Source organism: Euleptes europaea, chromosome 4, assembly GCF_029931775.1.
Source record: "Euleptes europaea isolate rEulEur1 chromosome 4, rEulEur1.hap1, whole genome shotgun sequence".
NCBI lineage: Eukaryota > Metazoa > Chordata > Lepidosauria > Squamata > Sphaerodactylidae > Euleptes > Euleptes europaea.
Window position 1 is genome coordinate 103,037,511 of NC_079315.1, and position 15,495 is coordinate 103,053,005.

The 15,495-nt window shown below is 44.0% G+C and overlaps 1 protein-coding gene across 1 annotated transcript in view; it reads right to left on the bottom strand.

Annotated features, from left to right (window-relative positions):
- C7 (complement C7) overlaps positions 1-15,495 on the bottom strand; it is a 35,696-nt gene that overhangs the window by 5,326 nt on the left and 14,875 nt on the right. The window contains 9 exon segments of the mRNA XM_056849058.1: positions 57-153; positions 3,525-3,716; positions 4,321-4,453; positions 4,906-4,993; positions 6,155-6,326; positions 8,186-8,414; positions 10,928-11,094; positions 12,200-12,313; positions 14,259-14,502. Coding sequence (XP_056705036.1) covers positions 57-153; positions 3,525-3,716; positions 4,321-4,453; positions 4,906-4,993; positions 6,155-6,326; positions 8,186-8,414; positions 10,928-11,094; positions 12,200-12,313; positions 14,259-14,502 — 1,436 coding nt within the window.

The window sequence follows — 15,495 nt, forward strand, 5'->3', positions numbered from 1 at the left end:
TTAACTTGTCTTGGGTAATGATGAGCAAGTTATTGCGGACTGAAGAGCCGACTCACCCGCACTCATTGGGGATCTTACACACGCAGCTTGTCTGTTGAACTTTCTCCCATGGTTGGCATTCAGTCTGTCTTGGTTCTGCATCCACACTGGGCACTGGGGTGAAAGAAGGAACACAAAATCTAGAAGGGGATGGAAATTCAAAGGCAGCGGTCCTCCCACCACGTCTGCCAGAATCATCTCAAGGGGGTGTTATTCACAGCATCACTTTCCGCCCGCTTTCGTCAAGGACCAAAGAAGTATTTGATTTCTGAGTCACGGAAATTAAACTGGGGCTGGGCCTGAAATTAATCTAGGAAGTTATGTGGAAAGCAGCCGCTGCATCTCTGAGGAGTCTTCCATTGCTATTCAGGGATGACACAGAAAGCAACACAAAAATCATGAAACCGCGGCATTAAAATGACAAACTGCACTACCCGTTTAACACTTCAGGAACATGTACTTTGTAAAGTAGCCCTACCTTTTTAGACTGTGCATTCCCCGGAACCAACATTAGCCTTTTTAAAAAATACCAGCAACTCTGAGGCTCTGTGCTCTGAAAAATTAATAATCGCCAGTGTGGTGTAGTGGTTAGAAAGTTGGATTAGGATCCCCGAGGCCCAGGTTCGAACCTCCACTCTGCCATGGAAGCTTGCTGGGTGACCTTGGGCCAGTCATGCACTCCCGTCTAACCTACCTCACAGGGTTGTTGTGAGGATAAAATGGAGGAGAGGAGAATTACGTAAGCTGTACTGGGTCCCCACTGAGGAGAAAGCAGGGTATACATGAATTAAATGAAGAATAATAAAATATATAAAATTTTGGGGAAGGGTAGTTTTGCAAGACAGGTCCCAGGCCATAATTTAAAGACACCCGATGCAGCAACTTTGCTGAAGCAAAGCAGGCCGGGTCTGGTCAGCACCTGGATGGAAAGCCCCATGGGCACCCTACATATATGTTACATTATTTATAATTAGTTTAAATAATTTTTAAAAGGAGACTAGGGACTTTTATGCATGGCTGTTTCCCTTGTGACTTTGGGCCATTGTGCTGATTATGCATGCCGTTTCTGACCGTCAGAGGTCACCTCGCTCTCCCCCTGCGTTTCCCCACGTTTTGCCCACGTTTTGAGAGACCTGTTTGATCTTGAATTTGAAATCACGGGGAAACACAGGGGAGAGCGAGGCGACCTCTGATGGTCGGAAATGGCATGCATAATCAACACCGAGAACCGAAGTCATCAGAGGGGTGACGGCAAGAGAAACAGCCATGCATAAAAGACCTAGGTAAATTCATGGAGAAGAGCAGCGCAATCCTGAACAGGTTTACAACCTTCAAAATCCACTGAAATCAGCGGGGCTTGAGAGAGTGAAACTCTGCTTAGGACTGCGCCGTATATTTTAATAGTGATGGCAAAAATGAAACCTTGAGGTTCCAAGGCACCGCACCTCTGAAAACAGCAGTAAAGGATAGGACGCTGTGTCTTTATTCTGCACTTGTTATTCTCCCAGAGCCACTAGTGGACGGCTGGTAGAAACAGACTGCTGGCCTGGACAGACCTCTAGTCTCATCTGGCAGAACGCTTCTTAGGGTCTTATGCTGGGGGAATTGGATGCAGTGAATCAGTGTGCATGACAGCCCTTAAATCACCCACATTAATTGGATTTGTGCTTTGGAAGGGCTTGACAGTTGCCCTTTCCCCAGAACATCCCTTATACACTTTTTTTTTGGGGGGGGGGGAATCAAAATATGAACAATTAAGCAAAAACAAGAAATAAAAGTACAGCCCAGCTCTCCTAGCGCTTAGTAGCCTTGTCAGACTTTGATTCCTGGCATCTTTATTGCCTTTAAGTCAGCTCCTAGGCCTGAATAGTCCCTCCTGAAATGTAGAAGGGATTTAAGTTTTGCCCAGACTTAATTTTCCATCTCCCCCTTTGTACGCCCCTGGGAAATCAGGGCTGTCTTCCTTCCAGTTTACAGTGAGGCGCTGCAGAAATCTATTGATTCCTTTCACTACGTCCTGCCTGAGAAAGGCCAATTTTGTTTGCGTTTAGTTTAGAACCTCTCACAAAGACAGTTAATCTAGCACATCCAATGTAATTTATGTTTTTAAGACACACAGCCTTTTCTGTGCATCTCTCTTTTATTTCCCCCCGCCCAGTATTATCTTTATCAGGTCACAGGCATAGACAGCTTTTTAAAAGGGATTAGACAGATTCATGGAAGGAAGGTCTATCACCAGCTACTAGAGTTGCCAGCTTTTGGTGCAGTATTACCTTGAGATTTTGGGGGTGGAGGGTTGGGAGGGCAGGGTTTGGGAAGGGGAGGGACCTCAGCAGTGTACAATGCCATACAGTCCGCCCTCCAAATCAGCCATTTTCTCTTGGGGGACAGATCTCTGTTGCCTGCAGATCAACAGTAATATCAGGAGATCTCCAGGCTCCAACTGGAAGTTGGCAACTCTAGCAGCTACAAGCCATGGTGATTAAAGGGAACTTCCACATTCAGAGGCAGACAGCCTCTGAATTCCAGTGCCAGGAGGCAGCATCAAGGGAAGGCCTTGGCCTCTATGCCCTGTTGTTGGCCCTCCAGAGGAACTGGCTGGCCACTGTGTGAGACAGGATGCTGGACTAGATGGACCACTGGTTTGGTCCAGCAGGGCTCTTCTTATGTTTTTAGAAAGGCCTCAGCTGCTATGCCCTTTTGTTGGCCTTTCAGAGGAACTGGTTGGCTACTGTGTGAGACAGGATGCTGGACTAGATGGACCACTGGTCTGATCCAAAGGGGCTTGATGAAGAAGAAAAAGAAGAGTTGGTTTTTATATGCTGACTGTCTCTACCACTTAAGGAAGAATCAAACTAGCTTACCATCACCTTCCCTTACCTTCCCCTCAACAGATGCCCTGTGAGGTAGGTGTGGCTGAGAGCTCTATAGGAGCTGTGACTAGCCCAAGGTCACCCAGCAGACTTCATGTGGAGGAGTGGGGAAAACCAACCCAGTTCACCAGATTAGCCTTCGTCGTTCATGTGGAGTAGTGGGAATCAAATCTGGTTCTCCAGATTGGAAACATAGTTGGCCTGCACCCCTGCATGTCGAGGCAAGCATTCAAAGTCTTTCCCACATTAAAAACAAACAAACAAACAAAACAGACAGAACTGCCAGAGACTTCTGCTAAGCAAATATTTTAAAAAGGCAACTTTTGCACCAAAACAATGAAAGGCTCTTCCTTTTTTCAAGAGCAGATTACCTAAACACTAGTCCACTTATCTGAGCCCTGAAGATAGTCTGATGGTACACCTCAGGAGACCTCAGCATAGTCTGTGCTTGGATGGGAGATGGCTCTGGAACCCCATTAGAATCTGCTCTCAACTTCCCAAAGGAACCGTGAATTGAAAGCAAAATAAACAAATGGCTAGTACTTGCAGGAAGATCAAAGAATTCAAACCAAAGAACCTTTATTCACATCAAAGAATCATAATGGAACCTACCTCTTCTCCTACACTGGATATTGTCAATGTCAGGAGACCACTTCAGACTAGGCTGACACAAGAGAAGACTCGCCCCCTCCAGCTGCATGTCATCTGGGCATGATAGTTTCACTTTCTCACCGATTTCATACAAATGTTTTACCGGGTCTCTCCTCAGTCCTCCTTCCAACACAGGTAATACGCAAGCTGTTTCTAAGAAATTTTTAAAAAGAGAAGCAAGCAAAAAAGTGAGTTTTCTTTAATATATATGTAGCTATTTTCTCCAACCTCTGGATGATTTAAGTTTTTTCTATCTCAAGGGCTGGGTTTATCCCTCACCTACCAAAGGCTACAGATGAATCATCCTAACTATGACTAGAGCAAATGGTACTGGTAGCCTTTGAGAGCTGAGAGGGGAAAATCACACACCCTTTCCTTAGCAACCATCCATTGTTGCCGTCTTTCTGTTACACAAGGGCTCCTGCACCTTTAACAACTAAGAAGCACTGTGGCGTAGTGGTGAGTGTTGGATGAGAATCTGGGAGAGCAGGTTCGAATCCCCACTCTGTCGTGGAAGCTTGTTGCATGACCTTGGTGCCAATCATACCCTCTGAGCCTAAGCTACCTCACAGGGTTGTTGTGAGGATAAAATGGTGGAGAGGAGGATGCTGTAAGCTGCACTGGGTCCCCACTGGGGACAAAGGCAGGGTATAAATGAGGTAAATAAGTAAATTCTCTCAGCAGAAATTACAACAGACACATCTTTTCCTGATAAACTGTGGGTTGTGCTCAACAGCCAGATCTATGGAAAACGTACTCTGGCATTCCAGTTGTCCAACTATCCATCTGAAGCCTTCACCACATGTAGCAACAGAATTCCCCACAAGAGCATATCCGTCATTGCATGTGTAGATGACACTTTTACCCACTGGATAAGATGAATCTGCATCCTAAAAAAATAATAAGAAGAAGAGTTGGTTTTTATATGCTGACTTTCTCTACCACTTAAGGGAGGCTCACACCGGCTTACAATCTCCTTCCCTTCCCCTCCCCACAACAGACACCCTGTGAGGTAGGTGGGGCTGAGAGAGCTCTAAGAGCTGTGACTAGCCCAAGGTCACCCAGCTGACTTCGTGTATAGGAGTGGGGAAAACAAATCCAGTTCACCAGATTAGCCTCTGCCACTCATGTGGAGGAGTGGGGAATCAAACCTGGTTCTACAATCTGAAGCACAAGAAAGAGTAAAAGATGGGTTTTCTTTCGAAGTAAGTCAAAGCCAATGTCATATAAAAACTGTGTACTACTTAGTAAACACTAGTAGTATACTGTTATTGTTCTTGGAGTAAACCAAGTAATACATATAAGAAAGACTAAGGAGAACATTCTTTTCTGCTTCACCTACTTGAACGTATCCATTTTCCAAGGGAGGAGGCCGTGGGCAGGATTCTGTACCAAACGCAGACACATCGAAGCAGTGAGGTTCTATCGAACTAGACAGCAAAAACATTTTAAAAGACCATGATTAATTTCCCCCCCTCCAATGTTTCAGAGAGTTGCCATCCTTCATTCCACAACATCTCTCTTCTCGTGCAAGTTGGTTCTCCAAGGCCATTAAATTTCAATCAGGCACTTTATGAAGAATTTAAAGTTTTATAAGAAATTTTATTTAAAGGTTGTTCTTACATGGGGTTTCCGGGAGTCTCTGAAGCAGGTTTATGACTAGGTCCAAACCCACATATCTTCATATACGCTGCAGAATGTGATCCTTACTGGAGAGGCCTTGGAAAAAGTGAATTTAATCTCACTCCCTGCCCAAAGACATTGTACCCAGCCTTGCAATAGTTTCAGAAGCTAATTTTTTTCCTCACTTATTTAACTGGAGTTTGTAAACCCTTTTCTGTGTAACTGTTGGCCATAATTCTAATTGTTGATTATCCTTATAAAAAATCCATATACAAACAGCACAGAACAAAAACCAAACAGCACTAATCCAATTGAACCATATGTTCTACATCATGTGGTGCCTTAACAGTGCACTGCAAGTTAACTAAGGGCACTTTCACACAGCCCAAATAATGTACTTTCAATGCACTTTGAAGCTGGATTTTACTGTGTGGAATGCAAACGATCGTTAAAGTGTATTGAAAGTGCATTATTCAGGTTGTGTGAAAGTGCACTAACTTACTAAACCAACTTTTCAATGCAAATTACAGAGAAAAAGTTGGGTGCGAGAGACAGAGGTCCATCATATGGTTTGAAATGTTTCACTTCTTTGTTTTGTTTTTATTGTGTTGCTTGCAATATTTTTATTCACCGCAATGTGAAATCTTCTCAGTTTTAATTAAATCAAACTACCAACCAAACTTAAGGTAAGTGGTCTGGGAAGAATGTTAGTTGAATCCAGTTGGCCATGAAGTTTCCAAACACATATTTAGTTCAGCAGCTATTTTGGTGTTTGAAGCAATATCAAAGGCAAGCATTGTTAAAGGTTTTGAATACAATTTAGTAACATTAAAACACATGTAACCTAATGAATCCAGGACCTATGGACACATGAACCTGGGATCTTCTACATGCCAAGCAGATGCTCTAATGCTGAGTCCCAGTCCCTCTCCTATAATTCTGTATTTTCTCTCAGCACAATCTCTCACCGAAAATGTTGCAACTCCTCATCTTCACACTGACGGTTTTCAGTTGCTTCTCCAATGCAAGACTTTCCCCCGCCCCTGGGATTTGGATTATTACAGGTTCTGCTTCTTGATTTCCTTCCTCGTGTACAAGAGCTCCAGGAAGACCAGCAGCTCCAGCCTCCATCGATGACTCCTGCATAATGCCAGGGAGGGGCAAGAATTATCTTACAGAATTCAATATGTACTAGCAGCTTGAACTCCGGTTTAACTCTCCATAAGGATAATCTATGAACTAGCAGCTTACTTTAGAACAGTGGTTCCCAACCTTTTTTTGGCCTTGCCCCACCTAGGCATCTCTAAAATCCTGATGCCCCCATGACATTGTCACCAGCTGACCGCTGTGTACATTCTGATTTTAATTTTTAAAATGTGTATGTCCCAATATATATTTATATACTGTATATGAGGCCCCTAGAACCATAAGAAATGCAAAAAATTCACTGTTAATAACTCATTCTCGAATTGCCCCCTTAAAAATCAAATTGCCCCACGTTGGGAACCACTGCCTTAGAAGTACTCCAAAATTATGGTCCTCAGATCTGAGGTATGTAACTACTGTAATTCATTTCTTGTGGTCTATGTATTATGTGTATATGAAATACAAACACCATGTATTTTGTCTTTAGCTAATGATATGAAACAGTATGATGAAGTATTGATATGAAACAGACTGTTTCCGGACACCTACACCTGTCTATTCATATACTGCAAGAAGTTTTGAAGGTTTTTGCAAGAATGGTTTGTGTACTATAAATGGCAGCTTCATGTGGTTTACATGCCTTTTTTACTTTACCTGATGAAATGCTATCTGTGGTATGAAGAAAAAGTTTATCATACTTGTTAACAAGGTTTTTTCTTTGTTATATATAACTCCTCCTCTTGGTATACTATGCTATTTGTTTGCATTACAGTCTGTATTGTAGCGTAAGTGGTATATATTTAGTAGTAACGCCAGGGAGGGGCCGGAATCATCTTACTGTGGGTCAGGCGCTGCACACAATGCAACCATTATGTATTTATGCCATGAGGTGGCCATGACAGTCTCTCCCAGTTGAGGGCAGGTCTTCAAGTATTTAGAACACATCAGCAACAACTAAAACTCTCCCGTGCCCTCAAGCTTTCAAGTTTCCAATGGTCCAAGCCACCTTCTGAGCTCCAATCTGTCCACACCTGCCCCCTCTCAGGTATTCTATGAATAGAGTACTATGGGAGAGTCGTCATGGAAGGGATCTCAGCTAACAGGAAGTATTTGATGACCATGGGACAAATGGAAATGAAACCAGCAATCTTCTGAAATTTGAAAAATTTGTGAGTTTATCAGTGGTGGGAAAAGAAGAAGAATAAGAGTTGGTTTTTATAACCCGCTTTTCTCTACAATCGCCTTCCCTTCCCCTCCCCACAACAGGCACCTTGTGAGTAGGGTTGCCAACCTCCAGGTAATAGCAGAAGATCTCCTGCTATTATAACTGATCTCCAGCCAATAGAGATCAGTTCACCGGGAGAAAATGGCCGCTTTAGCGATTGGACTCTATGGCATTGAAGTCCCTCCCCTCTTCAAACCCAGCCCTCCTCAGGCTCCGCCTCCAAAATCTCCCGCCGATGGCGAAGAGGGACCTGGCAACCCTACTTGTGAGGTAGGTGGGGCTGAGAGAGTTCTAAGAGAACTGTGTCTAACCCAAGGTCACCCAGCAGGCTGTATGTGGAAGAATGGGGAATCAAATCCAGTTCTCCAGATTAGAGTCCATTGCTCATGTGGAGGAGCAGGGAATCAAACTCAGCTTGGTCATCACTATTTGAAGTGTGTCCAGTCCATAAATATGACTAGTGCATATACTGCTATACTCCAACAACTTCAGCATATCAATATGCGAGAAAAGGAGTTGGGCCTTGTACAAACATTCTATTTTTCGCAGCTTCTCAGGGGTGGGGTGTGAGAATAACACATTGCACAGTCTGTTTTAAACCCCGAAAACCTTAAGAGACATGTCTTACCGGGCTGGTCTTGGACAAGAGTTCCCAGTTCACAAGCTACTCCGAAAGTATATGGCTTGCAGAAACATAGGCACTGAGTCTCTATAATTACTGGCTGGCCGCCATTTTGACATGGCCGGCATTTGCAGGGATCATTTTCAGACAAGTACTCTTCAATGGCTTGTTTCAGGTAGTGCCGTTTGACCGAGGCACAAGGGACTTCCTTGACCAATTCATACAGTGGTGTTATCTGTGTGTAATGAATACATTCTGCTTAAATATTTCAGGCTGAGACATTATTTACTTGTTATACTTAGCTTAAAGGGCTCCGAACTGCTTACGGGCTAAGGCACAATCTGGCCAAAGTTAAATACTTTTAAATCCCCTTGATTTCAAATCCCGTGTACCAAACCACAGTTTGAAATACATTATAGTAAATCTGGCTTGCGAGATACTGACTGTTGCAGTATATCCAACTGATATATAAGAAATATTTTGCGTCAGCTAAAAGAAGACTGTTTTGCAATGTATTCCAGTGTGAGGTATGTGAGCGGACAACTATTTCACATCAAAAAGCAATACTGTTATTTATTCTTTTATATAGTTACATCATGTATACTCCTCTTTTCTCCCCAGTGGCTTACAACATTCTCTCCTTCTCTAACTCTGTGAGGTAGGTTAGGCTGCGAGTATGTGACCGGCCCTAGGTCACCCAGCAAGCTCCCATGGCAGAGTGGGGATTTGAACCTAGGTCTCCCATATTCCAGTTCAACATTCTAACCACTATACCACAGTGGGTCAAAGCTTAATTAGAGCCATGTGGATCACCAATTCAAATTGGAAGGGAGAGAGGATTTAAAAAGGGGGGGGGAATCTGTGCAATGCCTTTTATTGGACCAACCAAATTAGTACAAAACTCTAACCACTGCATTATGATGACTAAATCTGCCATGTTTAGTCCCTCAATAAATGCTGAAAACCAGCATTTTTTACTGGTTTTGTTAGGGCGCTATAGTTGGGGCCCTTGGTCAGGGTCGTGTAATCAGAGCCAGCTTGGTCTGGCCAACCATTCAGTGGGTTGATCTGGATCAAGTGTAAGGGTACTTTAAAAAGACAGGGTTCATCAAGTCTCGTCCAGGGGGATATACCCTCCAATTAAAAAGAACTGGCTTCAACAGCTGCTCACACCACCAGGCTTCCGAAGGAGATTCCCTCACCCGCGTGGATGAGCAATCTCCTTCAGACAGCCCCCATGGTCGAGAATTTGGCTGGTTCCGATACCCCCCCCCCAAAAAAAAACCTGCTCTGAAACTGAAGGTTGCTCCGAGTACAGGCTTCGTTTCCCCACACCGTGACCATCCCTTGAAATCAGATTTTTGATGACCACAATAAAGGACTGTTCACAGAATGTCATTTGCCACCAAAAGAAATGGTATTTTGTGCCTTATTTTTCTTGCATTTAAGCCGTTTCCCTCGGTTTGGAAGCTAATTTGTATGGACATCATGCTATGTGCCCCAGATACAAACGGAGCCCCCAGACTTTGAGGTGCCAGCCTGGCAATTGGATCTTTCCACCAGTCATTGGCAACACTGAACTTCTGACCCTGAAAACCGATGGACAGCTCGGCTCGCCTGGAGGATGGGGGTGACCCCTTTGTGGGTCCATAACATTGGACCCGCAGTCCCAAAGTTCTCCAAACTTCGGTGACCATCTAAGGAGATTCCCTTGCAGCCACGCTGAAAGTTTGGGGACTCTACCTCCAAAAATGCCCCCACAGGAGAGTAAAAAAAAATCCCCATAGACTATAATGGACCTGGATTTTTCGGTAAACCCGGTAATAAACAGAATACCAATGTATGGGCATTCAGCTTATTCCAGTTTACTGAAAAAATCGGGCCCAATAAACCTGGAACCTGAAATTTACCAATTTCTTCCCCCACAACCCTACTGACAAGTGTTTGTCCAGCCTCGGCTTGAAGACAGCCAGTGAGGAGAAGCTCACCACCACCCTAGGTAGCTGATTCCATGGTTGAACAATTCTTACTGTACATTCCCACCCCCTAATATCCAGCTGGTACCTTTCCTCCCGCAATTTAAACCCATTATTGCGAGTCCTATCCTCTGCTGCCAACAGGAACAGCTCCGGCCCTCCTCTAAGTGACAGCCCTTTAAACACTTCAAGAGAGAAGTCATGCCCCCCCCCAGCCTCCTCTTCTCCATACTAAACATTCCCAAGTCCCTCAGCCTCTCCTTGTAGGGCTTAGTTTCCAGGCCCCTGATCATTTTCATTGCTTTCTTCTGCACCCACTCCAATCTGTCCACACCCTTTTTAAGCTGAGGTCCCAGAACTGCACACAATACCCCAGGTGTGGCCTGACCAATGCAGTGTACAGCGGAACCATGACGTCTTGCAATTTGGATGTTAGGATCAACAGCGTTTTTAGGGAATCCCAAAGTCGGCTAAACTAACTCGGAAAGTAAACAAAATGGGATGGAAACAAATTGGCCTGTAGGATGGAGCCATGCCAGCCGTTGCATCAAGAGAGTCACTTAGTGACTGGTCAGGGTGCTGAAGGCAGTGTGAGAATGTAGCATAACAGCGATAACGCATACAAAGTGATGTACAGCTGAAACACACAGCTTACCTTCCACCCAACCCAAGCACACTTGAAAGCTCTCCAACTTTCTCCCGGGATGCCCAGTTTCTCCTTTCTACACTTCAAAGAAGCCCATCTAATCAGAGAAACAACACCAAGCCTTACCTTTTGCTTAATGACTTTGGGATATGTGGACACCGATCTCGCCCATAAGGAATACCGTTGAGTGTTTGCAACAGGATCGTTGAGGTCCAAATAGCTTAGGCCAGCTACAGCCGCTGGACTTCCACCCTCGACAAAGGGCTCCGTTTTAATCTGGTTGCTGCTGCCACCTTGGAAGAGCACGTGGAGTAAAGCACAGACAAATAAAGCATGTTATATTGTCAAATACAGACAATGAAGCTAGTGCAAACAGCCCAGCTGGGACAGGTGACACCTGTCAAGGGTCTGGATTTGGCCTGGGCAGAGATACAGTTAATGATTCCTATGATAAAGTGTATAATAGCAACTGGCAAATACCAGTGTCCTCCTCCAGAGGAAGAATCCCTTAGTCTAGAGGAGCTTTCGACTTTGTGGAGCGGAGAAGCAGAGTATAGGAGTGGGCTGTGGCTCAGTAGTAGAGCATCTGCTTGGCATACAGAAGGTCCCAGGTTCAAGGTCCCAGTTAAAGGGACTAGGCAAGGAGGTGACGTGAAAGACCTCCGCCTGAGACCCTGGAGAGCCGCTGCCAGTCTGAGTAGACAATACTGACTTTGATGGACAGAGGGTCTGATTCAGTATAAGGCAGCTTCATGTGTTCAAAAATGGCTCCTATTTATAAAGTACTGGAACAATATCAAGGCAAAGGAATCAATGCAGCCTCAGGCATTATCAGAAGTTTGGGACTTCTGCTTTAATTCAGAGATATTATTATAAAGATGTTTCTCTGCTTATTTTGATATACGGACTGTAACAGAAAGATGGATGTAACATGCTAATAAAAATATTTGTTTAAAAAAAACAGTCAATGGAACAAGAAAAAAAATCTCCTTTTGATTTCTTGGTTGCGGTCTCCCAACATTCAGTACAATATGGGTTCTTGGCCTGCTACCGTTAATAGCAGCTCCAGGTGGTGATTTCTATCAGGGAAATGGTATAAAGAGGAAAGGAGGAGGAGGAGGAGGAGAAGGAGGAGGAGAAGAGTTGTTTTTGATATGCTGACTTACTCTACCACTTAAGGAAGAATCAAACCAGCTTACAATCACCTTCCCTTCCCCTCCCCCCTCCGTAACACTCTCCTCCAACACCACGTTTCAAAGGAATCTACTTTCTTCCTATCAGCTTTCTTCATTTTACACCCATACATAGTAATAGGGAATACGATGACATGAATTGATACGACTGATGTAGCTACTATTAATTAGCAGAAATACATGCAGGGGGGGGGGAGTCATTTACCTGATGACTGCTTTAACAAAGAATCCAGTTTGGTGCATTCTGTTTTACTCTTCTTTACAAAGACGAAATTCCAGCCTGATGTCGTACATTCATGCATGTCCCTCATGCTCATAGCTAGGAGGAAAAAGATCCATTACTCTTGGCTATGTGATGAAAGCTCGGTGCTCTACTGCCAGGGTGCCCGAGAATTTCCTGCTAAACGGGACCCCAAATGTTTCCTGAGACAGCCTGGTCTATGCTGCTATTTCAGCAGGATAAGTGCATATTCTATATTTTGGGATGCCTGGATAGGTATATCACAGCAGGGCCACAGCATTTGCCTTCAAGGTCATTTCTGTATGAAACGGATGATTCTGCATAAACGATTAAACTAGTTTTAATCTAAAGGTTGTTGCTGCATGTAGGAGAGCCACAGCTGAATGAGGAACCCCGCTGCGGTACAGGCTGACCTAACACAGTGGAACGGGGAAGGCCAATCTAGCAGGAATGCACACTTCCCATTCATTCCAAGGGGGCTTGAACTGCAGAACTAACTTAAATCGTTCATATCCCATACTGCTCTCGAGCTAGCTACCAATAGGAAAATACCAAAACCAAAACCAAAAAAAATACTAATAACATGTGAATCATAAAACTGACAATAAGACCAAGCATAAACACCATCATAAAATTGAAATAATGCAAAACATTTTTCAGTAAGATAATGTTTCATTTATTTATTTATTTATATTTGTAGTCTGCCCTTAGAAGATAAAAGTCAGGTGCACGGAGGGGAGAAGGAACAAGAGTTCTGGAAGAACAAGAGTGTTTTTGCCTGGTGCTGAAATTTTAGTAGCCAAGGCCTCAGAAGAAGATCCTAACAAACAGGCAGGCTTCAATATATTCATTGTTATCATGTCCGTTGTACAGTGAGCCTAGAGCCAAATTTTTGGATGGAATTTTGAAGGGAGTAATTTTTTGTTCTGAAACTGATAAACTGATTTTCTTACTTTCTGACTCTGAACACATATCACCTTCAGAATGGCTCAATTTGCTATTGCGGCCAGGAAGATTAGAGCTCTTGAAGTTATTAAGAAAAATCCTGTATAGGAAAGCAAACGAGCGTGTCCTTTGTTTTAACAGAGATTGTGTATGAAACAGTTTTTATCCTGGTAATGTATGCAATTTTATCCTTTTTAGATACCATTTTCGGTTTTTAGTACACATGTAAGGATATTTTGTAATGGCCTATGGCTAAACAAATAAATGAATTCATTCATTCAATGTATTTATTTATTTCATTTATATCCTGCCATTCTCCATTTTATCCTCCTAACAGCCCTGTGAGGTAGAGGAGCCCGAGGGCGTGTCACAGGCCCAAGGCCACCCAGCAAGCTTCTGCTCTCTTCCTCCATTTTATCTTCCTAACAGCCCTGTGAGGTAGGGGAGCCTGAGGGCGAGTCACTGGCCCAAGGCCACCCAGCAAGCTTCTTTAGCAGAAGGGGGAACTTGAATCTGTGCCTCCCAGATCCTAGTCTGACGCTCTAACCACAACACCGCGCTGGGTCTCACACCAAGCTAGCTCAGGGAGTAGCTAGCTCAGGGAGTATTTCCCATTGCATTGTTCCCCTTGCAAACCTGAATATCCCCCCACCCCCAGGTATAGGTTGAGCATCCCTTATCCATAAGGCTTGGGTCCAGAAGTGGTCCGTATTTTGGAATATTTTGGAATGTTTGTATCTACATAATGAGATATCTTGGGGATGGGACCCAAGTCTAAACACGAAATTCAATTATGTTTTATATATACTTTATACACATAGCCTGAATGTAATTTTAAACAATATTTTAAATAATTTTGTGTTCATTGAACCATCAGTGGCACTGCTGAGGGCCTGTGAGTAAAGCCTGCATGCTAGCTCAAAAGGTCTGGTTTTCGGATCAGTCTGGATGTCGGGATAAGGGATACTCAACCAGTAGTATTTTAGGTTTGCATCATCTTTAGACATAAAAATAGAAGGCATTTTGATTTACTCTTGAGACTTTTTTACTATTTAGAATGAATACCCCAGCATATTACCTTGTGTGTTTATGCTATCTGTACCCACACGAAATATGACTTTATAATGTCCTCCTAAAGATCCAGAATGAAAGAAATGTGTTCCAAAATGGTCAATTAATTTTCGGTATGCATTGTATTCATAGAAGGCAGGGAGGTTGGCAAGCTCTTTCCAGAAAGGCTCGGCAAGAGTTAGAAATTCTGGCCGATTATTGATGAACTGAGCAACTTCCACATTGTTTTCAATAACCATCAAGTGGTTACTCTAGGAAGGGGAGAAAAACAAAAAACAAATCAGGTACTGTTTTCACAATGGCATAGATGCATTTATAAGAGGGTCTCGACAGCTGATACCCTCTGGATGAAGAACAGATTGATGACTGCTTTGTTTTTAATGGTCAAATATACCATTTTGGTTCAAGTCCAGCAGCACCTTAGAGACGAGCAAGATTTTTGGGGGTATGAGCTTTCGATAGGGTTGCCAGCTCCGGGTTGGCAAATACCTGGAGCTTTGGGGGGGGGGGAGCCTGAGGAGGGTGGAGTTGGGAAAGGGGAGGAACTTCAATGCCATAGAGACCAATTGCCAAAGCGGCCATTTTCTCCAGGTGAACTGATCTCGATCGCCTGGAGATCAGTTGTAATAACAGCCACCACCTGGAGGTTGGCAACCCTAGCTTTCGAGAGTCAACGCTTCCTATCTGATAAAGGGGCATTTGACTCTTGAGAGCTCATGCCCTGAAAATCCTGTTGGACTTTTAAGGTGCTACTGTACTCGAATATAACTGTTATACTGCAGACCAATATGGCTACCCTCTGAAATGATACCATTTTTGTTTCAAATGGGCAAAAGAGTAGAGTTGTTCACCTGCTGCTCACCTAGGGTTGCCAAACTCCAGGTACTAGCTGGAGATCTCCTGCTATTACAACTGAACTCCAGCTGATAGAGATCAGATCACCTGGAGAAAATAGCCGCTTTGCCACTGAAGTCCCTCCCCTCTCCGAACCCCGCCCTCCTCAGGCTCTGCCCCAAAAACCTCCCGCCAGTGGCAAAGAGGGACCTGGCAACCCTACCTTCTCCAGGTACTAGCTGGAGATCTCCTGCTATCACAATCAATCTCCAGTTGATGGAGATCTGTTCAACTGGAGAAAATGGCCGCTTTGGCAACTGGACTCTATGGCATTGAAGTCCCTCCCCTCCCCAAATCCCGCCCTCCTCAGGCTCCGCCCCAAAACCTCTCACTAATAGCGAAGAGGAACC